We start from the raw sequence: 25,073 nt of genomic DNA, 5'->3' as shown, positions 1-25,073 counted from the left end.
AATAGAGACTTTAGGGGCACATATACATTTCTCTCTTGAATCTTGTACAAGTGAAGAAATAGAAGGGGTCCTTTCATTTTCTATCTTGGCAAACCTGAAGAGAAGCATTTCGGATTGATTGTAGTCTAAGTTAATGTCTTGTGGCGTTTATTAGCACCTTCTTTCACGATATTGAATGATGATGAGGTGTAAGTACCACCAACCCAAAGTCTTTTCGGTAGGTACCAATGTACCATATGCCGATATGCGATAGAATAAAGAATGATAGTTGTATATTATCACTGAATTTATTTATTTTTCGATAAACAATTATCACCACTGAATACTATGGACTGTTTGTTAGCAGGAATGCTGAAGGAGCAAGAGCAACCAACCCCCTATAAATATTTGCACATGGCAAGCCCTACGTAGACAGATGATACTCACTAAAATGTGTGCATCCGCCCAAACATCCAAACCAACTAGATTTGCTTCAAACGGGAGAACGAATTCAGGTAAAACTTCTCCGGCGAGACTGACAAGAGCTGTAGCAATCCCACCCAGTCTTTCTTCTCTTTCCCTCTATCTTCTGAGCTCAGACACCATCTAATTGATCTAAGAAAAAACACCTGACAAGTTTTCTATATCATTTATGGGGATTTTTGCAGAAGACAAAATTGGTTTGAAACTGCAAGGTTATCAACAGTGTGTGACCATAGGCAGACATATGTTTTATAATTAACCAAACTGCTGTTGGGGGAAATAAAATAAAAATTTTAAACAAACCAAAAAAACATAACAAAGTACCTGGTTAATCTAATTGAACTGCTACATGAAAGAGAGAAGAAACCTTGCAAAAGCAGTTCACTGCTGTATATGTATAACATATATATAAGAACCTTTCGATCGAGTATGACCATATGCAAGCATACTACAAGTATAATCCCGTGCTGACAAGCTCTCGGATATAATATAATCTTCACTTCACGTTAGTTGTTGTCATTATTATAGAACAGTGTCATCTCTCCAATGTACTGCAAAAGACTGATTGGCGGTGCATCCTACCGTTCCTCAATCAAGTACTTGAGGAACTTCTTTGCACTCAGAGGGGGATAGCAGAGAGTTCGGAAACTTTCACTAGCAATGCCATAACCCATGTTATAACTCAAAATCAGAGCAATGCTGAAAAGTCCTACACAATTGAAGTCCACGAAAAATCACTTGGTGCGCTTTAAGTACACCAGTATCCCAATGCTCGTCAATGCAGCTGCACCTACCAAAACCCCAGTTTGGAGAGACACCAAAGCACTTTCCTGGGTAGTTGTGGTCATTGATGGTTGTGCTGCTTGATTGCTGGAACCTGAATAGTCGAGGTGCAACCTTAAAACCTAACACATTTGAAAATAAAAAAGTTGGTCAGAATAGAAGTCCTGATCATTAGCCACTACCTATACTCTAACCACCTAAGCTTGTGGGCAACAAAAGAAACATTGACTACCTTTGATCCAACTGATCTGGCATGGCTAACAGCTCCAGTGAGGTCACCATCAGTTGCAAGTATGACTCTATCACCCTTCATCATCTTCATACTACAAGAAGAAGAAGAAGATAAAATACATTTACCAGTTTAACATATAGAGGAAGATAACAATTGGAAGTTAATAAAACTACTCACCAAGAGCTGAGGACGGTTGTCATCGTTATTAGTTCCCATCCTCTGAGTGACAGCAGATATGAGCTCCTCCAAATTTTCAGTGCCTGAGATTAAGAAAAAATATAGATTGTTATCTTCTGATAAAATGAGCTTGCACAAAGGGACAAAGTGAACATCAGGACCTTACTTCTTGCTCAAAATTATAATGAGAGGAGGCACATACCAAAATTAAATCGATGCACACGACCCTTACGGTCCTCAAATTTGAAAGCAAAAGAATTTCCAAGACCAAGAGATGGATACATAGACTTTCCAGGTTCAGCTCCATCTGATGTCATTAATCCAGAAAGTTCACTGCTAAAGTTTACAGCACAATTAGCGTCAGAACAGTACTAGGTTTACTCTTACAGCTTGAAAGCGGATAAGATCATACCTATGAGTATCATATTCATCATCTGGTGGCTCCAAGGCAAGGGCAGAATCCCAAAACTTTTGCATCATTGTATTTGTCATATCATTGACGCCTCCAGGGCCACCTTCAACCTACAAGAAGTTACTTAATGCTTCAGTAAGGAAATTGAGCCACTGCAAGAGTCATTCAATTTCTGGCCAGTACAAACTCAAACTGGTCCCTAGCTTTAAAATGACAAAAGGGCCTTTTTATTTGAAAGAGTAAAAGAACTTCCTTTAAAGAGTTTAGTGAATAAGGACTATCCACAACCTACCATGGAAATTGCTGCATGAGTTATCTGCAAAACATCCACACAAGCAGCAATGCATCCATCTGCAATATAAATGCCATCAAATACACAAATATTTAAAAATCCAAGATAAATCACTAAATATGAACAATTAAAACTTGCCTTTATCAACAACAGGAAGATGTAAGAACTTCCCGTCATGCATTATATGCAACGCATCAAGAATTGTTGTCTCCATTGTTGCACATTCAGGATTTGGTGTCATAACCTTACAAAAAATAACTTTAATATCAAAACAAGAAAGAACTACAAAATCGGAAGGGAGAAAAAACAGAATAAGACAACTATATGATAATGAATGTAGGATAAGCTAGAAATCAGTACAAAATAGACAATAACCATTTTAGTAATACAATATTACAATGAAGCGATAGGGGAGTCACAAACTTTAAACAACTTGTACACTACGGCTGATGGATTATTACCTTCACGAAAGAATTTAAAAACAATCACAGATTTCTTTAAAAGAAACTCAAACAGAAGAGTGTATTTTTTATCAGTACAAAATCGAAAGTACATTGAACATAGGCAACATATGTGCAATTGTGTATCAAACTCTTAAAGCAGAGTAGCAGTCCATATACATAACAAGCTCGGTTCAACACATTAAAGAAAAATTATGCCAAGATGTAAAACCTGTGTTTAAATAAGGAAAGTTTCTTTATTCATGCAAGGTAATGACCTCCAAGAAGAGTTTACAAGAAAATACCTTTTCCACTAGAGTCAACTCGGGAGAAAGATTTTGAGCCACAACTCTCATAAGGACATCCTTCGAACTGTAACAGAAGTAACAAAACAGGTATAAAACTAGGTATGTGCAGTCACTTAAGGCATTATACGCACATGTACCAGATTGAAGATAGAATGCAAAATTGCAAATACAGTAGTTAAGGCATGGCTCGTACGTGAGTATTCCCTGAGGTTTATTCCCAGTTGTGATAATCACTGAATTAACTCTAAAGTCCCGCATCTTCTTTGCGGCCACATAAACAGGATCTGATGGGGACACCAAAGCAACCCTGAAAATGAAGACAGTATATGACAATTGGTGTTCATTAGCAAATGAAAACACATTATAACTATTGAAGACCTTAAAACAAGAAGGCCAGATTAACCATACTTTGTATTTTCAGCAATGATGGTTGACAAGGCAGGCTTGAACATCCTTTCTCTAAGAGTTTCTATGAAAGCATATGGAGCTGCAGTAAAATCAAAAAGGAAAGAACAAATTGGAATCTCTAACTGTAAATATCTAACCAGAAGAAATGCATGAAAGGAAAACTGATATCTTTTAATCATTTCTCACTTCTTAAACAAGAAGGGATAATATATTATACTAAAAGATTTGCATGTGCATACTGTGATGAATTTCAACTTGACATGTTTATTCAGTGGCATCTTTAAAGTGTTAAATACTACCTTCTAGAACTAAGAAGTTGAGCTCAACAGTCAAAAGCTCAGACACAGGTTTCTGACTGCAGCAATTTTCAATAATGTGACAACCGGTTTTTTACTATAACAATTGAACGTGGTTGAGAGAGCCTAACTATGAGCAGGAATCACTCCTTATAATGTACTTGTCTTCAGCATTGGAAAATCTTTTCCTATTTTGTTCTTTCCCAAACAAAGAATCCCAAAGTTATAGGTGAGTGTTTCCCCAGAATACAAAGCGTATCAAGATACAACCTTCCCAACTAATAGTTATGGCGTATAAAATTTAAAATGAATAAGAACAAAAGGAAAGACAAAATACCAAAAGCAACACCATGTCTCAGGCATGCTCTTGATTAAGGCATATAAAAACTAAATCTATACTTTAAGAGCCAACTTAGTATTAGACCTTTGGATTCATGATTGGAAAAACTTCCCTTCACACACTTTATATTCTCTGAGAATTGGGAAGGGTGGTTGTTATCTTTATAGGGTTGAGATATCAAGACTTCTAATGTAATTGGGAAACATTATTAGTGCGGTATTGTTTCTTTTGTTTTTCGGTTAGGTGGAATTGATTCTTAGTTTGCTAAGGTGTACCTGTAATACTTCCTTTGATGGCAATGAAATTGCATTTTATCAGTAATTTATTTCAAACAAGAAAAAAAAATCTCTCTAAGAAGTGCATTTCAGAGTCTAGATAACAAGTATGAGACAATCCTAACGACACAACATAAAAACATCCGGCAACATATCATTTTGGTTGCAGCAGAACTAGATAGGGGGGTTAAACTTGTTGTTTATTAGTATGTATACTAGAGCTTTTCATGCATCATGAGTCATGCATAAAGTACTTCTAGCCAAATTCAACCATGAGAACACACTCAGCCCCAGCAAACCCCCTCCACCCCCCAACAAAGAAAAATGTAGACATGCACCATAACGCACATCCACTACAAGTTGGAAATCTAACCAGAAAAGTTGCTACCCCATTGACGTTCCACTCCTTCTACAGCAGCTGCAAGAGCACTGCCCTGTTCTGCAGCCTTCTCCATTCGAGATATGGCATCATAGAGGCACTTTGTAATATCCAATATGGCAACTACTTCTCCATTTTCTACAACGGGAAGGTGCCTGAATTTCCCTGTAAAACAAAATAAAAAACAAGCAATAAGCTTGGTTGAGAGGCTTTACTTTTACTTAGTTTTATAAAACGGTCTGAATAAATAAATTAACCAAAGGTCCAAGGCATGGGCATATTATGTCAAAAAAAAACTACTGGTGCATCCTTAACATGTTTTATTGCAATCAAACAGTAGCAATATTAGACAAGTAAGATATACCAACAAGAATGTTTGGTGCTACAAAAAAGTGATGTTTCAAAGATAATTTATGTTTGAAATCTAGGTTACATGGAAATTTTGAAAAAAAAGAATGGTTAAACGGACACATCCAATTTTGATTTACCATCTAATTTAATAAATTTATAATTAAAAAAAAATTAATTAATTATTCCTAACTTCAATTTATTATATCAATAATCACAAAATAAATAATGGTTAAACAGCAATCCATCTTCTCCACTTATAAGGGAATATTTATTATATCAATAATTACAAAATCATGTGAAAAGAAATTAGGGTGTTTGATAGAACTTCCATTGCAGTAATCATACTTCTTTAGTGGAAAATGTCCGTGATATGGGAAGCATATAGAGGCATGGAAAATTTAACCACCCTCAAGAACTTTTTCATCGGGGATGATTACAGAAAGTGAAGCTATAGAAGAGAACATTTTCTCTCTTGAAAAATCTCCAGTACATAAAGATTACCCTCGTGAAAGTATCTTTTTTTTATTTAAAGACAGCCTAAGTCAATACAGTCAACACTTCCTCCACAAGTATAAAAAGAACATCATCCAAGAAGTTCAACAATGAAGTAAGGAACAAACACGAACATGACATTGCAGAAATGCCTCAGGTACAATATGAAACTAATTCCATAAACTATACATATAAGGACTAAGGAACTTGCACCCCTAGGCTAAAAGACTAAAAACACTAATAGTAGATGCAATGCTGCTAGTCTTAGTGCAGATTCTCTTTAAAGCATAATAATGGATGTTGGTAATAACATACCATAGAACAAAACCAAAATAAAGTATCAATCTTTAAGCACAGAATTTACCCTGCACCATCTTTTGCAAAGCCTCAATAGCCAACGAATCTGACCCAACAAACACAGGATTCCTTGTCATAATTTTCGACACAATAGTCTGCTCCGGCCTCAACCCCTCTGCAATAACTCTTGTAGCAATATCCTAAACCCAAAAAAAAAAACACATTCATAACCCCAAACTAAAAAAACATCAAAACCCAAACAAAACAACGCCCATTTTACACCACACCTTATCAGTAACTATTCCAGACAGCAAAGCATTAGTATCAGTAAGTAAAACTGCATCAACTCTCCTCGACGCCATTCTTCTACAAGCATCAGAAACTGTAGTCCCTTCAGGAATCGTTAACGCTTTCGATAATCTTAACTTCTTCACTGTTCTTTCTCCACCCACAGACCTGGTAAATAAACATTATTAACAAAAAATGTAATAAAACAAAATAAAACAGCATAAAAAAAAAAAAAAAATAAACTTTACGTTTGACGAAGTGGAGGAGGAGAAGAGGGTTTTGAGCCATTTCCATTTCCATTTCCATTAACCCCGTTTTCAGATTTTTTATTCACTGTTGATGGACCACGACGTGGGTTTAAAGTGTTTCTTCTAAATGGAGGTGCTGTTTGGCCACTCATTTTTTAAAAAATTAGGGTTTAGGAAATATTTGCAGGTTAGGAATTGTTTTTTTTTCTCTTCTCTTGAAAAGATAATTTGAAGAGAGGGAAAAAAAAAAAAAAAAATCCCACCTGTTTGTGGAAATGAGATGATTTCAAATGAAGTTAAACGGATATATATATTATATTATATTATATTATTATTATCAACCTTGAAAATATTCAAGGCTGGAAAACTGTTTTTTGAAAATTTTAAGATAAAGTCCAAAAAGACGATCGTTGCAACGGCCAAGGCCCACAATAGTATCCTCCGATATATCGTGAATTTTTGGATTGTAGTGGAAATTTCGAGGATATAGATACGTTCTTCTTTTTTGGCTGTGGCGTGAAGTAAAAGTGTATCGATGCAAGTGATTCCTCTTATCATAATTGTGCATTTGTGCCTTATTACGAATTTAGGGGTTCAACTAGCCTTGTTTCAAGAGACTTATCTAGGAAACTGATGTTAATTAGTTTAGCTTTTAATACCATAACAATTATCGAATGTTTTAGCCAAGGTGACTTAACTAATGTCAATTTTTCAACCCAAAAATAAATGTACTACTTTAGTTTGTTGATCAATGTCATTTTTCCCACTACAAAAAGTGGAAATCAAATTCTGTTTTACATCTCATTCTCTAGTGGAATGGTAATTTTAACGATTGAGAAAACTAGACTTCAATTTAGCACGTTGCATTTCTTGAACTAGTGACCATGTCTTATTGAATTGGGGAACCTAGAAATTGGGCTCCAGACACTTTCTTTAGCGTGTTTTTTGTCTAGAGAAAGACCAATATTATATTTTGATTCTACTCTAATTTTAACAACACGTCACTTTTTGGGTGTATTATCTGTTTTTAAAGAAAATTATTTCTCCTTTTTATCCTTTTCATTTGTAACTGCCAATTTCTTCCACAAATAAATCATATGAAAATCTATTGTGCGCAGATTATATGTGTGCACATCAATCGAGGTCACTCATCAAGCAAGGGTGCGTGTGTATTGCTTCAAGATGTACTGCAATCAAATAATACAATTGTCTTATAAAAAAAAAACCATTTGTCATTTCACAATTTGAATTACATCAAACAAAGCTTAAACATGATATTCAAAATTATCATAAATGTATTTTAAATTGCTAAAACTGTATTGAAATTAGTTGTAATAAATATACATTTTTTCCGTTTTTAAAGTTGATGTTTTCCACATTGTTTTGGTCTCCCTAGAAACTCATCTCACTTTTAATTGGAATTTTGTAGATTTCGGATGAATTTTAGTTATTTTAATTAACTCACTATTCTTTTGGTAACTGATTTAGTTTGTAGCATTTTTTTTTGTTGGTAGTTCCTTCTTTAGTTGGGACTAATAAAAGAGGTCAAAATTGTAAAATTCAATCTGAAATTTGAGACCGATGTCAAATTAGAATTTTTTTTTGCTATTTCCCTGTAACTTAAGAAATTTCGGGCTGTATCTATACCCAATTTTCTGATTGGGAAACATACTCTCAGGCTTTAACACACATCTGTAGGGCGAAGCCCATGACACAAAGTTATCCTTTTCCACCCCCGGGCCTCACTTCCAAAAGCTTGTTACTGCTTATTTTCACCAAGTTCCACACTTCCACTTCTACTTCCATTTACACTTCCAAGTTCCACTACATATAAATGGACGACCCTACCTTGTACCATTCGTCCATTACTCATTTACTCCTAGTGCTTACGATAGGAACACGTGGATGGACAATGGCGAAGTACTGAAGTTTGCTTGGTATTTTCTCTCACATGTCATAGGTTCATTGTAGCATGACACAATGAGTACAAAATCGTAATCTCCAGAGAAAACATGAAAAAGTTCATAGAGACGTGGTCGTTCTATTGCCCACCACAACTTCACAACACACATTTCCTATCTATATATCTTCATTAAGTATTACTCTCTTCACCATTCATAAACTTGAATACAAAGTTTCTAAACAAATATTCATTGAGCAATGGCGCAAACCATGATGCTCATGTCTAGTGTCGCAGGTCATGGTTTAGACTTGAAGAGAGCACCTTTAATTCATAGACTTAAACCTAAGCCATTCTCACATTTCTTTCTCACACCATCATCTTATCAATATCAAGTCTCTACTTCGTCGACAACAACTACTATTGCACTTTTTAAGTCGAAGACCAAAGCTGCTGCTCCAGCCAAGAAGGTTTACCATTCTCTTAAATCTTGTTTTCCCTTTCCTATTTACTTCGTTTTAGTACTCTTGTAGTCTTATTTATGCGATATATATATATATATATTTCTCATATTTCAATTGTATTAGTGTTGATATAATTGTGTGTGAAATGTGCGCCAAAGTCTCTACCGACATCAGAACCAAAACCAAAGGTTGAAGATGGAATTTTTGGAACATCTGGAGGGATTGGGTTCACTAAACAGAATGAGCTATTTGTTGGCCGTGTTGCTATGATAGGATTCGCTGTAAGTAAAATTTATTTTCTCTCTTCTACTTTTACTTTTTTTCCAAATATATGTTGTTTTATAAAATTTATTTTCTCTATTCTACTTTAACTTTTTTTTCGCAATATATGTTGTGGTACTTGTTACATTCCATGAACATAGTTTCCTCTTCATTCTGAGATGTGAATTGAACCGAAGCTGAGCACACACTCTACATTCCAGTATGTGTGGCCATACCAGGGCCCAATATTTCCATATCGGCCTATATATCGAACCCTTTAAAAACCGATATATATATCAGATATATCTAGGGTGATATATTTTTGAGGTTAACCGAGTCCAATTTGTTTTGTCAAATATTTAACAGAATATATCAAGAAATAAATTTTAAATTTTAGAATATTAATAAAAATGGTTTTAATCGTTAAAAATGAATAACATACGCCTTTTCACTGTTAAATAAATAAATATATATATATATTTTTGAAATTGTGTCAATATATTAAATTAAAGATATTTTATTATTTCCATATCAAGAAACAAAAACCAATGATTGATTCGACATTTTCGGCCTTATTCTTTCTTAAATTGATATTCTCAACCTTATTTTTTACAAGAATAAAACTTTAAAAGGAAACATTATAAAATAATGAAAGAAAAATATATATGTACATATATGAACACAGGTTTTTTGGTTGTTTGATATTCTAACCCGAGCCCAACCCAAAACTGAGTTGGGCTTTGATTTTACAAGACCAAGTTTGGACTACATATCTGAAATGTTAGCCCAGGACCAACAAAAGTTGGGTATTAGCCCATCGGGTTTGGGCTAACCCGACCCAAGTTTCACCCCTAGATATATCAATAGATATATATCTTTTTGTTGACCGGTCAATTTTTTTGTCGATATAACATAATATATTAGAAATAAATTAGAAATATTGGATATATTAATAAAAAATGGTCAAAAGTCGGTCAAAGTCAACAACATATATCAGTTGATATATATCAAAATATATAATTTTGAAATTGTGTCAATATATCAATTTGATATATGTAATATATCCATATCAAATACCTAAAAAACCGATATATATTTCGACCGACATTTTCTTATTTTATTGTGGTGCATCCCAACTAATTATACTGGGGAAACTGAAAAAGGACAAAATTGTATAAATCCAACTTAGGTAACAAAACTTGGGATGAATTTCAAATTGAGCTTTGGGTTGGGTTAGTTAAGTTTTGTTTAGTTTTTGGGTTGGGCTTATGAGCATTTACAAACATGATGAATCTTGGTATGTGAGGTATGCATATCAAACATACCAAACATCACAAAAAAAATGGTATGCACAAGTGTCAGGAAAATACCACCTCTTGGTATATGCGAGGTAGGTATGTATCGCCACGAGATACTACCTCTTGATACCAGAGTATCATCTAGGCGTGGTATACCAAACATAAAAGGGTAAAATTGGAAAGAGTAAAAAATAAAAAAAAGTTAAGTTTGTCCTTATTAATAATTAAAACGTGAGATCAGGCTTTTCTAGTAGTTATAAGCCAAAAAATGTCATTATCAATGGTTTCAAAACCCAATTGTTCTAGAATATAATTAAAATTGGAAATTGGGTCTTTTGACTTATTTCTTATTATATTAGCTGCACATGATACTTGATTACTCAACCCAATATATATATCCAACTTAGGTTAATAGGCTTGGGTTGAAGTTCTATTGAGTTTTTGGGTTGGGTTGGTCTGAAGTTCTATTTAGTTTTTGGGTTGGGCTTGGGCTGAGCATTTACAAACATGATGAATCTTGGCTTTCTATCATTTCAAAAGAATATGTTCCTAGGAATTCTTGTGTAATTGACAATTGACATTGACATGGGCATAAACTTTGTAGGCATCCTTGTTGGGTGAAGGGATTACTGGAAAGGGAATCTTAGCACAGTTGAATATAGAAACTGGTATTCCCATTTATGAAGCTGAGCCTCTTCTTCTCTTCTTCATCCTCTTCACCCTCTTGGGAGCAATTGGGGCTCTAGGTGACCGAGGTCGTTTTGTTGATGATGCAACTGGTATAGAAAAGGCGGTCATCCCTACAGGAAAAAGTTTCCGATCAGCTCTAGGCCTTAGAGAAGGGGGTACATTGTCATTCCTATGTACTTTATTTATGAAACAACTATAATACGTACGTTTTGTTGAAATGATGAGTTCTATGTGTTTTGTTCAATAGGTCCAATTTTCGGATTTACGAAGGCAAATGAGCTCTTTGTTGGAAGATTAGCACAACTTGGATTTGCTTTCTCATTGATTGGAGAAATCATAACAGGAAAAGGAGCTCTAGCACAATTGAACATTGAGACTGGTGTTCCAATCAATGAGCTTGAACCACTTGTGCTCTTCAATGTTCTTTTCTTTTTCATTGCAGCATTGAATCCTGGTAATGGAAAGTTTGTCACAGATGAGGAGGAATAGTAGACTAGATATATATATGAGGTTGTCAACAACCTATGTATTTCTTATCGTACAAGGATTCTTTTGCTTTGTTGATCCGTTGTTTCATGTAGTAATTAATAACTCTTGATATTTGTTAATTTATCTGTTTCTTCTGAGGAATAGCCGAATAGACGATGAAGCTAGAACTGTAGGACCTGAATGCTATGTTTTCTAATTTCTATCGCCTTTGTTAATCCTCATGATCACACAGTTCACTATAAACACTTTCTCAAAGTAATTTTTTTTTTATAAATGATCTACATACGACAACTCAACTAAGCAAATTCACATTGATTTTCCTCGTGGTAACGGTCGAAAGAATAGTATTACCGCATACAAACTTTAAGTGACTAGTAAGAATCACACTCCGGTAATTTGAAACAAGAAAAACAAACCAACCTAAACGCCTCCAAGGCCAGAGTAAAGCCGGCCCCAAGCCATGGAATACAACCCACCCTAGGCCTGACTTTTTTTTTTTTCAAAGTTCCCAGCGAGGCTCATATAGTCATATTGCATTTGGACGAGCATATTTGAGCTTAATTCAGTATGTTTAGGCCTAAAACTTGCTCAAACTGAGCTCCTTGTCTAAATGTGCACTAAAATTTGTGCGGCCTTGAGTTATTAGCAACACGAATGAGTTGTTTCTGTTTAATATAAGGAGTAGAGTCATTATCGGAATAAAAAAACGCGAATGAGCTTCAGCGTTATTAGAGCTGATTCTCAAAATGTAATTTGTTGCTTTTCACCACTTTTGGGCGGGATGTTGGATTAATGTGCCAATGAAAAAAATTTTTTGAAAAACTATATGATATTTTTTAATTTGGAATGAAACATCTCGGATATCCAAAGTTTAAAAAAAAATCAAAAAAAATTGGTCGAATTGGATGTGATAGAATCCAACATCCGGTCCAAAAAAACCATCTTTTTTTTAAAAAACACACGTCTATTTTATAAATTCAACATCCCGTCCAAAAGTTTACAAAACAAATAAAATCCCGGTTGAAGATTTCTCCCTCAATTTTGAGAAAAAATAGTCACCTTAATATTCACCTTTGCATTGGGCAAAAAATTTGAACCATTTGAAAGTGAATATTGTTATATTCCCACCATATCCACCTACATTGGAAATGCTCTTAGGTGAGTAGTTTCTTGACAAAATTAGCAGGATCTGTTACTTGCACTATTTTTGGGCATATTTGTTGGACTATTATATTCCGAAGTCCGAAATAGAGGGCTATGATTTATCGGAGTACTATTGGGCTAAAATAGTACTGGAGATGAACTGAATCAACTGATGAAGTCGACCATGATCTCAGACACTCAGCATTAAAATATTATTATTGTAATCTGCACCTACCAGTATCTAGCAGTAAACAGTGTACGTCCAGACCCACAATCAAATGAAACAAATCCCAACACGTGGACCAATACGTTGTTTCCCAATCAATCGACCACACAGTTACACTCCACGTTATCACGAAACGACAGAATCTAGGCCGCGCCTAGTTCAGTTGAGAAAATAACGCTTTTAAGTTTTAACTCCAAAAGACATCTCTTCGACAGTTCGTGTGACTTTATCAAAACCAAAACCTTAAAAAAATCACAAATCTCGTTATCGTCAAACCTCTCCTCCGTGGCAGTTAGAAAGGAGTAGATGTATATCCAGGATAGTTTTCGTAACGGAACTCATCATGATAACCCGTTATCTTATTCTCAGTCCATAAGAGATGTCAATTACAGGTACCTAATTCTTAGTTTCTTAAAGATCCTTTATTTTTAACCGTTCGATCTGATGTATAGTAGAATAGTAGCTTTAATTGGTAAGAAATTGTGATTAGTTTGAGAATTCATAAGAATCACTTGTGTTTATTGGTTGGCCTACTCACAGTTATTGAGTTGCATATATAGGCCATTTAATGCTATCTCCACTTTCTTAGGTTCGATTGTAGCATAGCTAGTGTTTTTTTTGTTTTTGATTGGCAAGCCTGTTTTAAATGAGATCAGTAACTCTTTGATGCTGGCGGGGTTCGATCCCCAGACCTCTGATATCATCACCACCCAAAGGTTTTACCGACTTTGCTAGTCAGCACCTGCCATAGCTAGTATTGTTTGGCTTGAAGCCTGTCGATATTGAAGTGTCTCTTAGGGAGGCTTGTAAGGTTTAACCTTTTCCAATATAACAGGTGGGGGTCTGCCTTAACCCCAGCTTAATTTTTCATAAAACACATTCATCTTGGGTTTCTCCAAAACTCTGTCCTAAAAACAGTATCTTAATCACAAACTGAGTTGTCCATGTCACTTTTAAAGTGTGGGAGCGTCTCCAGTGACATGGTTACACACTTACATCTGTGAGCACTAGCTATTTCGTGCCTTGTTTCTTTTTCTTTCTTGGCCAATATTTGTTAAGATAGAAATAAGTAAGTAACTAGAGTTGTGTGCTATGCTTTTCGTTTTCTGAATATAATTTATGTGCGTGATGCAGTTGTGGCTCTTGTGGCTATGCATTGAACCTAAGCTCTTCTAACCGGAATACCTCAACTATTAGTTCCAAGTACGGGAAATCAATGAAACGAGGGATTATATCTTTCTTCTCTATTGATGAGAATAGATTTACTCAGGTAGACGAGTTGCAATGCATACCATACTATGTTTCCAAAAATTCATGGGGGTTTTTCAGACGAAGAACCAAACTGCTCTGCCGTAAATGTGGGAACCTTGTGGGTACGACCTACGAGGATAATACATCTTTGGACTGTGTTGGATCAGATGTCTCAGATTCAACTGTTGGAAACACAAGATCCACTCGTAGAAAGTATGATGTCAAAATCCGAGCTCTACAGCCTTCATCTGATGAATCAGGTCTTCCTCTTTTTATGTAAGTTGCATGAGCAGGTCTCTGTTACTGTCTTGATGAATCGTGCGATCTTATGTCCAAGCACATAAGTGTAAACAATTGATTCTAGCTTGCAGTGGATTATGCAGACAGTTTCTTGTGCAAAGCAGCATCCTAATGAAGATCAGTTAGCCATATGTTCAAGCGTTCATGTACTTGCACGAATAATTGTTGTCGAGATTGCTTGTGCACTCATTGACATCAAGTACAGTGAACACACAAGGCTATAGTCATGATTGGTCAGGTTTGCTTATATATACGATAATTTTATTATTAGTGTGTATTGAACTCTTGTACAGATATTTAAGTCAGGTTCTTCAGTTTTACTTTATGCATACTCTTAATCAAATGAGTCCTTCGAGAATGAACCACTGTTGTTTTCTTGTATTCTTGGTTTCATACTAGAATATTTAAGTATATGTAGGTTTTAAGCCTAATGTTGGAATTGAAGTTTTGATAAATGGCAAGGATTGGGCATTGATGAACATGCCGGGGAGTTTTGTCCTTCAATTTTTAAGCATATACAGATATAAGCATGCAGCATGAACTCTTCAGTTTTCATGTGGGATGTGGTACCTACAGAATGACAGAAGAGGTTAAATACAAGGCTAATAAGCAATCCATTGAGACTGGGAGAGGGGTGTTTTTATAAGTGGGGCAGAAGGATGGAGATGGTTTTTGACCCCTCGAGGCAATTTCATCATACAATAGAAAATAAAAATTGTGACAATTTGGGAGGCGAGAAAAAGCTCCTAATGATCAGTTTGAAGATCACTAGGACCAATACAGAAAGGCCTTCGTTGAATATATCACTGCGAAGGTTTTGCCATCTATCCCAGAAACACACAGTGAATACATGTTGCATTGTTGAAGAACGTTTTGGATATCTTCATTGAACTTGGAATGGGGGTAATGGATATATTGCTATGCAAACGACTTTGAAGTGGCCTCTCTTGCTGATACTTCTGCTAATTATGATGGAAAGGGCACTAAGTGGATTGAAGAAGATTCCTGTCCAGAGTACATGTTGAAGATTCAAATGTGTTTGAGACAACAGAAGGACAGGGTTTCTCATTACTTGCATTCTAGCAGCGGAAAGAACATGTTGTATAGAGTGCAAGACGGCGTTCTCCAAGGTACATGCCACCCACCGGGAATATGACATTGTGATTTGTGAAGGTTCTCTCAAGGACGTTTAAGCGGCGTTTAGGCAACATATCACCTGGCTTGGACTCCTTTTCTAGTAGTGTTCCCAAACAGCACAATACGGACGAAGGGATTGCATTGGTGAAACAAGAAGAAGATGCGTGTCACCCAGCCAGCAACAAAACAGCAGAGAAGAACAACGTAGTCGAGGTTGTTTTGATTCAAAATATAAGGAAGTTGCATGACAAATACCTCGAGGATGCTATTTGAGCCATTCTCAATTCCAAAAAGCGCTCAAAATGCAGAAATAGTGCTTAGTTTCTGCACGCGAGACAATGTAGATTCAAGTGCGGCAACTCAACCGTGACAAATTCTATTTCGATTCAAGCCCAATTATTACTACTTTCATTGATTGATGGTTAAATAGTTTCATTAACATTGTTTGTGTCTTAATCTTGGTATTGATTATTCATAATTTCAGTGTATATAAAATGAGATTTCAGGTGTCCATATATCTCCATATCTCGATATTTTGGCATCTTGCAAATTTCTTGAAAAATTCAGAATACTAAAAAAAAACAAAAAATTTCCGACGTCAGTGAAAAACTTCCGTACGAATCTTAACGGATTTGGTGATGTCATAATCCATCTAACCGTCTACGTATAATATTCCCGCCAAACAGAAAACAGTTTTTAAACAAACTTAACTAATTCCAAAAAAAGTCATCGGAACAATAATAATAATAATAATAATAATAACATATTATTATTTATTTAAAGAACGCTTCTTCAACGTGCATCACATTGACTAGACTCAACGAGCACAATTTATTGCCTTTGATTTGACATTTTTTTCATTGAGAGTAGACGAGTGGTGTAGATTGGTGCACATCGAGTGCATTTGACTTTTGGCGCATTGAAAAAATGCCTAATTAATACCAAATATGATATTATATTATTTATTGTTAACCATAATTTTTCTTCCCATGAAAAAATAAATTTCCACAAAACCCAGAAAAATAATCATGAGAACAACATCATCAGCAGCGGCAGTAGTAACGCCGCCGCAACAACAAAGGCGAAAAGCAACAACGAAAACAAAAAGAACATGGTTAGTAATATCAGATTCAGGAAATTCACATTTTGAAGAAGTAGGAAAACATTCAATTATGAGGAGAACTGGATTACCAGCACGTGATCTTAGAATTCTTGATCCTTTACTTTTATATCCATCAACAATACTAGGTAGAGAAAGAGCTATTGTTGTTAATATGGAAGATATAAAAGCAATCATAACAGCTACTGAAGTTTTACTACTTAATTCCAAAGATCCTTCAGTTGCACCTTTCGTTCATGATCTTGAACGTCGCGTTTCTAGTTCTAATGGCACTCGCCCTATGGTAATTTAAGCATTGATAAATTGATAGAATGTTGTAGATTGGTAGACTTGTTTGGAGATTGAATTAAGTATGTGTTTTTTTTTGTATCAAGGCGACCGAGGGAAGCTATACTGACTTGGAGAACATGGAAAGGGCTGCATTGGAGAGAACTAACGTGGCTGATGATAACAGTAGTCCTAGAGATGGGATTGATATAAGCAAAGCTGGTGGTTCAAAGATGTTACCTTTTGAGTTTAAAGCACTTGAAGTTTGCCTCGAATCATCTTGCAGGCGCCTTGAGACTGAGGTATATATTTTGGCTTATCAGCAATTTAGCCGTCTAGTGTCATAGTCAATTCTTTAAGAATTCCATTTCCCCTTTATTGCAGCATTTTTACATTTTGAACGGTTTAAATGTCAAAGAATTGAACACTTTTCAACTGAATCTTTTTAATGAAATCGAACCATTCCAACTTCTCTGGTCTTCTTATGGTTCTTATGGCATGTTTGGATAACACTCTTCATTACGAAATCCAAGAACTGATGGATCCAAGGGGTAAAATCCTGCTTTAGCAAGTAACTTTAGGAAAATAAATCTTTAAGATTTTTTTTTTCAACTTGTATACAACAGCCTTACTGAGAAGAACAGTTTCCTCCTTGCATTTCCGGTTCATAAAACATCAGAGAGAATCAAAGCACAGACCAACATAAGATTTTCTAAAGATACTTAAGCAAATATTTTAAAATTTTAACTTCTCTAGGGGTAGTATGATCTTAGAAGGAGATATTGTTATACTAAAACTTTTTAATTTCTTACATGTAAACTCATTTTAAGTTGGGCCTGGAGTGTTTGGCCAACGTTTGCTCGAGTGCAATTTCATATACTTGGAATTATTTTGGAACTCGGATGAAATCGCACAAAATCCTAGTTTTAGTAGATTTGGTTAAACTCTGATAAATTTTTTTTTCTTGTGTTTGGCCTTTTAGGCATTCCACTTTAATATGCGTTCCATATTTATTTTTAGTTGATTTTCCAGTTTGTTTGTTCTTCAAATCAAGTGCATTTTAGGGATGTCGGGTTCACTAACATATTTGACACATGAAATTGGACAAATTGACTATCAGTACGCATTGATAGGCAGTCAGAAACAATTAAGACTCTGTTTTCCAATATGTTATTTTTCAAGTTTTCATGTGTCATACACTCATACTAACCTGTATTATATAATGCAATATTCGGTTGGCTGAGGAACTTGTATCAGAGTCTCAGAGTTTAGACAATGATTTTTGGATTTTCAAATAAGTCTTGTGATTCCTAGGGAACACCTTTGAATTCTTTTGTTTTTCTCACACTTGTCCTTTTAACTTCTGCTTGTTTATCTGAAGCAGACATCAACATTGGAACAAGAAGCGTACCCAGCTTTAGATGAGTTGACCTCTAAAATCAGTACTCTCAATCTCCAGCGTGTTAGACTTATAAAGAGTCGTCTTGTTGCTTTATTTGGGCGCGTCCAGAAGGTGAGAGTGATATTTTTGATTTTGACGAGGTTGTGATCTGAATAATCTTATTTTTATTTTATTTTATTTTTTCTTCTTATTGTACTTGTGTGTTCTCAGGTGAGAGATGAACTTGAAAATCTATTGGACGATGATATGGATATGGCTGAGATGTATTTGACAGATAAGCTACAACAACAATCTGAAGAAATTGCTTCAAAAGATGAAATAGATGATGATGCCTCTGATTTAGATGATGAAAGGTATGTTCAGAAATCATTCTTGTTTTCAAAATGCATCTTAGTCTTGTAGCGCTATCCACAACAAAGAGGCATTAATGGCTTTGGCTTCATCCACGATTGTGGCTGGTATTCAGAAGGGATGTGTGCTTGCATCTTGAACGAAACCAAAGTGGACTTGAAATCTAGAAGACAAACTTGATCAGTTTCCACCTTCCTTGTATGAGCCACAGGATGAAATGAGACCTAGGACTACCTTTTTCATACGATGTTAAATTTTTGTTAGCCTTTAACACTTACAACCATCCCTTCTAGTGTCTGTTTTTCTGTATGTGGCTTAGCAGGATAAGCTTTTGGTGTCAGGATGCTACTTTCATTTCTTCTTATTGTACTTTGGTCTCATGTTGCATTTTGTTGTTTTAGCTTGCCCTAGATAAGCATCAGGACCTCTGAATCAGGTAGGATCTACTGGATGTGACGCGTGAAAATAGGAAACATCACCATGCCCTCTTTGTCCACCGACACAACATAATGATCATACTGCTATTACACTGTCTCCACCAATGGTACTGTGAACTGTCACATACAGACCTACAGTTTAGTGAGTTTACTAACATGGTTTATGAATGTGTTTGGCAATCAAATTTGTACAACTTTTCTCGTTTAGCTTCCTTAATCAAAATTGTGTGCTTATGTACTAAGTGTTAACAATATTTCTTACACTTTCACTTGCAGTGACGATGAATTAAGGAGTAACAAAAGCAATGGGAACGTGACGGTTTTTAAGCCAAACATCGAGGAATTGGAGATGCTGTTAGAAGCGTATTTTGCACAAATAGAAGGAACTTTGAACAAACTATCAACTGTATGTCACGCTTCATTCTTATCCACTGCCGTTTCTTCTTTGCACTGCCTCTATTCAGTTCTTGACCTTTTTCCGTTTTAGTGTTGAGACCCAAGATATTTAAGTATTAACTGTGGAATGTGTGAAGATAATTTTTCATTAGAGAATATTTCCAATGTACAAAGTCTTTAACACCCATTTGAGAGCTGGAGATATTCTTCAGTCCCTTGGGGCATTAGGCACTCTTATGTCCACAGTGCGCACACACACACCTTTAAGTGAGAAATAAGGTGAATGCAAATATTACCACCCAGAATAAATTGAGGTCGTACAGGGTTTCAAAGAGTTCAGGAGTTTCACTTTTGTTTCTAACATGCTGGTCTTATTTTCAAAATTCTGCTAACTGTTACAGAATAGATATACTCTCGACTGATCACTGATTTGGTTGTTGTTAACTTCGGGTGTCTGACTATCTTGAAATAAGCCATGGATTTTTTTTTAAGTGATTCTGATTCTAGTATATTTCTTATTGTAATCTTTATCTGTTAGATGAGGGAATACGTGGATGACACAGAGGACTATATTAATATCATGCTGGATGACAAACAAAATCAACTTCTGCAAATGGGAGTTTTGCTTAGTACTGCAAATCTATTGTTGAATGCGGGGATCGTGGTTGTGGGTATATTTGGAATGAACATTACAATCGATATATTTGCAGATGGTACCCCTCATGCAAAGTTTTGGGAGACTACCTTTGGTACCGTTGGAGGTTGTCTGATTTTGTATATCATAGCCATTTATTTTGGTAAAATAGGAGGACTTTTGGGATGATAAATAAGGTTCACTGTGGACTTTTTTCCCCTATAATTTCAGCTTGTTGGTCTCGGTCACTAAAAAGTTGTGTTTGTACAGATGAAGCTGTGAAAGATTAACTGCATAGAGAAAGAGAGTAGTTTTTTCATTTTTTTTTTTTTTAATATTTTTACTATGACGATTATTTTGTTTCAAATATGACTCTAATTAACCTTTGAATGGTTGTCGTAAATCTGTTTGTTTATTGTTTAGATGGCACTGAAAGTCGACTATATAACTGCTCTTTTCGGATGTGTGCTGTTTGCCTGTTTTACTATGCGTCTGCATATTAGTTAGAACGTACTTGAAGCCACAAGATTTTGATATCCCACGTACTCTCTTTCCATACCAGAGGGTATTACTTGTGAGTCTCCCGTGTTCATCTAAATAATCACTTTAAGACTCTTTTCCACGTTAGCACATGAACCTCTGCAATTATTGGAACTTAAGTGCTTGTGCTTGTACATGTTCCCTTCCTATGTCGATTGTAATATAAAACGATTTAAAGTAAATTCTGATTAAAAGAACACTGGTATGATCCTTTAAGACATTTTTTTAATTTGGAAAATTTCAACTCCTCATTGCAACTAGGGGTGGAATTTGAGCCGAGTAGTTCTGGTTTGGCCGTTTAAGCTTGGCTCAAATTTAGTCATTTAACTAAATGAGCCAAGTTTTGAGTCCATATTATAGCTCGCTTAATAAACGAGCAGATGAAGCCCGGCTCAATAAGCTCAAATACCATGTGTACAATAGCCGAGCTATTTGGGTTTGGCTCAGGCTCGGCTCGTTTAAACTTGTTCATATTGTTATATGAGCTAAGTTTGAACCTATATTAAAACTTGTTTAAATAAACGAGCTGAGCTTAGCTTAATGAAACTTGGCTCGATTAGCTTGAATTCCACCCTAATGGCAACCTGTTTTATTGTACAGTTTTTTTTATTAGAGTTTTGCTTGTATATTCCTTTTCAAAGGACCATGGTATGTGCTCCCAAGAGGATCATATAGGATTTAGATTTACGTTATTACATGTAACTATGTAAGTTTTAGGATTTCAAAAGCTTGGCAACTAGGTTGTGCATTTCAATTCAATTGTTCTTCTTCTAATACAGCCATTAACAGGGAGCCAATAAAGAAATAAGGTCAACCAAAAGGTCTATTAGAAATGCTCCAAAAGAGCAAACAAAAACAAACTGTAAAGTAACAGGAGCTCTTTTTGACTCACCCCCCTCTCTCAATAATGTATAGCTTTACAATCATGTTAGATTCAACACAAAGGAAGGTGGGGGGGAAGGCTGAGCACATATCCCTTTCTGTAACACACACCCTTTATTCCATGGTCCTCTTCTTCTTGGTCAGTGTCCTTATCCAGCCCCTCCTCACTTTAACCCCACCCACTTTACTGCCCACATGGCACACGTTGGCCTTGCTGGACTTCTTCCATCTCACCAATTGGAAAAGTTGGCCAATACGCTTTCGCCACCACAGCGGCGAGGAGTGTGCTTTCACATGCTCCACAACAGTTTTAGTCGTCCCAATGCTTGATTTGTGAGTAATTGACTTGTTTAAGGGCCCAATTGAAACCTTAGTATTAGCACCCTTGTCCCATGAAACGATACCATTGTCCTCAAACTTGATTGATATAAAAGAATCTGCATGAGTTCAAAAAAAGAGATTTTCAATCAACAATTAACTAACGGAATGCACACGTATTTGAGTTAACATGACTCTTTTTGCTAGTATATTGTATTATATAGATTATTTTCGCATTACATTTTGACCAGAACGCGCGTAGGGTGTAAGTGTTAACAGTTAAGAGTAAGGCAATCCTCAAAGCCAAGTATTTGTATTTCGCATTTAGACCAAATCTCGGTTTGGGCGTTGTGGGCACAAAGACATTCACTGGTATCATGATTACAACTAGTCATTGAGGTGTGTAAAAATCAAATATAATTCCGCGTATCTAATTGCAAGTTTCAAGACTTCTCCTTGACTATATCAAGAATTCAAGATTCACTTGTACGTTAAGTGCCATGTGCAGTCATTTTGGATCTTAATTAGTATCTGAAGAAAGTGTTCTTTATATTGTAAATGGCGAATTCTGACGTACAGCAGAAATAACCTTAAACGAAAAGTTGACATGATTACTTACAAGAGTATGTCGGTCATATAAGATCCAAATCAATGTAAGAGTGTTCATTGGTAATCCTATTTGCTTCATCTGTACTTTTCAATTATATATATCGCCAATATTTGCAAAATGTTTCACTCTCTCATGATTTAAAATAGAATCAGTTGATTATCGAAAAACTTTACTTGGTCACAGTTAGACCTATGCTTACAAAAAAGCTATGTATGAAGAAACTTGGACAGAAGTTTATCGGAAAAAAAAGAAACTTGCTTGGACAGAAGAAGACCTTCTCAGTTCTCATAATGCATAAGTTTTGTGGTTAGGGGAGGAGCATAAATTCTTTCAGGTCTACAGACAACCCTTGCTGTTAGTCTGGTGGTACTTGCGCAGTTACATAATCCTTGCTATGCACCACTAAGTCTATACAATATAATGCTATGGATCTATGATCATATTCTTGGATTTCATCATGTTTGACAGAATATAAAATATTAAGTCAGATTTACATACATACCTTCTTGGCTGGTCGATGTATCTTGGTCGAAATCTTTGGATTTAGTTGGAGGCGGCCGATGAAGAAAAGAGCCTAATGCGAAAATCTTTGGGATGTTAAGTGTGGATTTCCTGTAGAGAACATTGTATGTGCTTCTTGTGTCTTTAGGCAAGGGAAGGTGCCCTTGTTTTGAAGCCAAGATGAGAAGTCTCTCTTTCAAGCAATGGGCACATACGCCCACAAGGTTTTCCTTTGGATGGAAATAGCAAAATGGGTGTTCTTCGCCATACTGGTTCATATTATTGCTGGTTTCTTACAAGAAGATGGAAGGTTTAAGAAGAGGTGAGTGAAAGCAAAGCAAAGTGAGTAGATTGTAAGCAAATATAGGTTTAGACTTTCGACGTTAGAGACACATGGTGCAATCCCCTCCCTCCCCGACATCATATATCCCAACTTGTCACTTGTGACTTGCCAACTTATTGATCAGGATTTATAATAATTAGTGCCTAAAGGAATGTATGTCATTAAGGGACTATATGGCAACAAAGAAAAAATGTACTGACAGGTGTGCATATGTCATTTAATCACCTTTAACTGTTGTTTGATGTACTGACTTTTACCTTACGGTTGGCCTACTAATTTATCGTAGCTAACCTAGCTAGATTAGTGTCCGATTAGGACTTGTTTGATTTGCATGAAGTTTTTATGTGGGTATGGATGGATGAACCACTGCATGAGCAGATGGTGTTTGGTTTGCCACGTTCAAAGGTGCACCAAATATCATCTTAATAGTGAGACCTCAAAAACACCAAATTTTTGGACCAAATTAAACAAACACTAAATATCTTCAGCCTAGACATTAAAGATTCAACACCAAACTATGTTGTTTTGGATAAACTGTGCTAGAATAGCCAACGTAGCTTTTGATACATTGCGCCAGAAAGCCCACAGTTTAGTCCAAAACCTATGCAGTGTTTGAAACACCGTGCGACTTTTAAAATACTGCGTTGTACAGTTTAGCCCAAAGCCCACGTTGTTTTGAAGCCAACGCTGCTTTTTGACAACCGTGCCAGAGAAGCCCACAACAGCCCACAAGCCCACGCAACTTTTGCAAAACCGCACAGTTTATTGAACACCGCAATCATACGTTTGATACAACATCAGACCAAACACCAAATCGACTCGGTTTGGTGTTTTTTTTATTTGGTTTCACCATTAAAAATGTTCTAAGGGGTTGTCGCTGCAGGTACCATTGGTTTTTCTTTTGTTTAGGATCAGAGCTTATGCAAGTTAGGGACTTAGGGGAGTTAGGGATATACCCAATCATCCTTATCCTGCCTGACAATATAATGCGGATCTAGACACTAATATCAGCTCATAAGTTGTATACCTGTACGTTTTAGTATGAAAAAAATCATAAAAAACACACACACATGCACACCACTCTTTTCAGTAACCGTCAAATGGTAGCAATAAAAATGGTACCAACATAAGAAACTATCCCAGATGGAGTTGAAACTTTCCTTGGAAATTCGGAAAAGCAGATGATGCTTGTGGTAATGACCAACTTGATTCCAAATGACAAGTCGAAGATCTGTTGAAACTTAATAGGCCCAAAGTTTCCACCTCAAGGAACATAACCGTAGTACTTAAATTAATTTATAATGTATTTTCCTTAGTGGATTACAGATCGATTAAGAGCCCTTACCTTGACTATTGTCTTCTCTGTACTGTTAACATAGAGGAAGGAAGCTCTAGGCATTACTATAATCTGTACACTTTCTATTTATTTTTTTCTATTCGAGTTTAGATAATGCATCTTATTTTTATATATATATGATATCATGTACACTAAGTACTAACAACTAAAGCATAAAGTTTCACATTCTTTGTCGATTTCCAATGTCATATTTTAAGCTGTATTTAGACTAGTACGTGTAAGTTCCAATTCCTACCAAATGTTAAGGATTTTGAGTTATTTATATCCTTGAAGGTA

At 35.7% G+C, this 25,073-nt stretch overlaps 5 protein-coding genes across 7 annotated transcripts; 3 read left to right on the top strand and 2 right to left on the bottom strand.

Annotated features, from left to right (window-relative positions):
• Positions 1–826: 826 nt before the first annotated feature.
• On the bottom strand, positions 827–6,792 carry LOC147501051 (CBS domain-containing protein CBSCBSPB3-like). The gene is given in 15 exon segments (XM_086606087.1): positions 827–1,367; positions 1,478–1,552; positions 1,554–1,568; positions 1,655–1,737; positions 1,857–1,987; positions 2,067–2,176; positions 2,359–2,417; positions 2,497–2,602; positions 3,104–3,170; positions 3,300–3,413; positions 3,515–3,593; positions 4,799–4,969; positions 6,012–6,144; positions 6,232–6,400; positions 6,481–6,792. Coding segments are annotated over 15 exon segments (1,635 nt in total). The 5' UTR covers positions 6,633–6,792; the 3' UTR covers positions 827–1,196.
• A 1,662-nt stretch (positions 6,793–8,454) lies between these two features.
• On the top strand, positions 8,455–11,701 carry NPQ4 (Chlorophyll A-B binding family protein). Its single transcript, XM_086606088.1, has 4 exons — positions 8,455–8,850; positions 9,003–9,125; positions 11,008–11,248; positions 11,341–11,701. The coding sequence occupies exons 1-4, from the start codon at positions 8,641–8,643 to the stop codon at positions 11,580–11,582; spliced, it is 816 nt and encodes a 271-aa protein (XP_086462214.1). The 5' UTR covers positions 8,455–8,640; the 3' UTR covers positions 11,583–11,701.
• A 1,409-nt stretch (positions 11,702–13,110) lies between these two features.
• On the top strand, positions 13,111–14,864 carry LOC147501049 (uncharacterized protein At4g08330, chloroplastic). The gene is made up of 2 exons (XM_086606089.1): positions 13,111–13,343; positions 14,086–14,864. Exons 1-2 carry the CDS (start codon positions 13,258–13,260, stop codon positions 14,480–14,482), a joined length of 483 nt encoding a protein of 160 aa, XP_086462215.1. The 5' UTR covers positions 13,111–13,257; the 3' UTR covers positions 14,483–14,864.
• Positions 14,865–16,611: 1,747 nt separating this feature from the next.
• Positions 16,612–20,649, top strand: LOC147501048 (magnesium transporter MRS2-F-like). 3 transcript variants are annotated; one of them, XM_086606084.1, is made up of 6 exons: positions 16,612–17,042; positions 17,134–17,328; positions 18,411–18,539; positions 18,639–18,781; positions 19,493–19,622; positions 20,151–20,649. In XM_086606084.1, the coding sequence occupies exons 1-6, from the start codon at positions 16,668–16,670 to the stop codon at positions 20,433–20,435; spliced, it is 1,257 nt and encodes a 418-aa protein (XP_086462210.1). In that variant the 5' UTR covers positions 16,612–16,667; the 3' UTR covers positions 20,436–20,649. The 3 variants fall into 3 exon arrangements, with proteins under 3 accessions (XP_086462210.1, XP_086462212.1, XP_086462211.1); XM_086606085.1 differs by having other exon boundaries at positions 16,623–16,753; XM_086606086.1 differs by lacking the exons at positions 19,493–19,622; positions 20,151–20,649 and adding an exon at positions 19,181–19,323.
• Positions 20,650–21,497: 848 nt separating this feature from the next.
• On the bottom strand, positions 21,498–23,533 carry LOC147501047 (uncharacterized). Its single transcript, XM_086603760.1, has 2 exons — positions 23,099–23,533; positions 21,498–22,105 (listed from the first exon to the last, which is right to left on the bottom strand). Exons 1-2 carry the CDS (start codon positions 23,373–23,375, stop codon positions 21,783–21,785), a joined length of 600 nt encoding a protein of 199 aa, XP_086459886.1. The 5' UTR covers positions 23,376–23,533; the 3' UTR covers positions 21,498–21,782.
• Between the last annotated feature and the right edge of the window lie 1,540 nt (positions 23,534–25,073).

This window comes from Coptis chinensis, chromosome 4 (assembly GCF_015680905.1).
Source record: "Coptis chinensis isolate HL-2020 chromosome 4, ASM1568090v1, whole genome shotgun sequence".
NCBI lineage: Eukaryota > Viridiplantae > Streptophyta > Magnoliopsida > Ranunculales > Ranunculaceae > Coptis > Coptis chinensis.
Note: the sequence above shows the minus strand (reverse complement) of the source record. Positions and strands in the feature narration are given on the sequence as shown.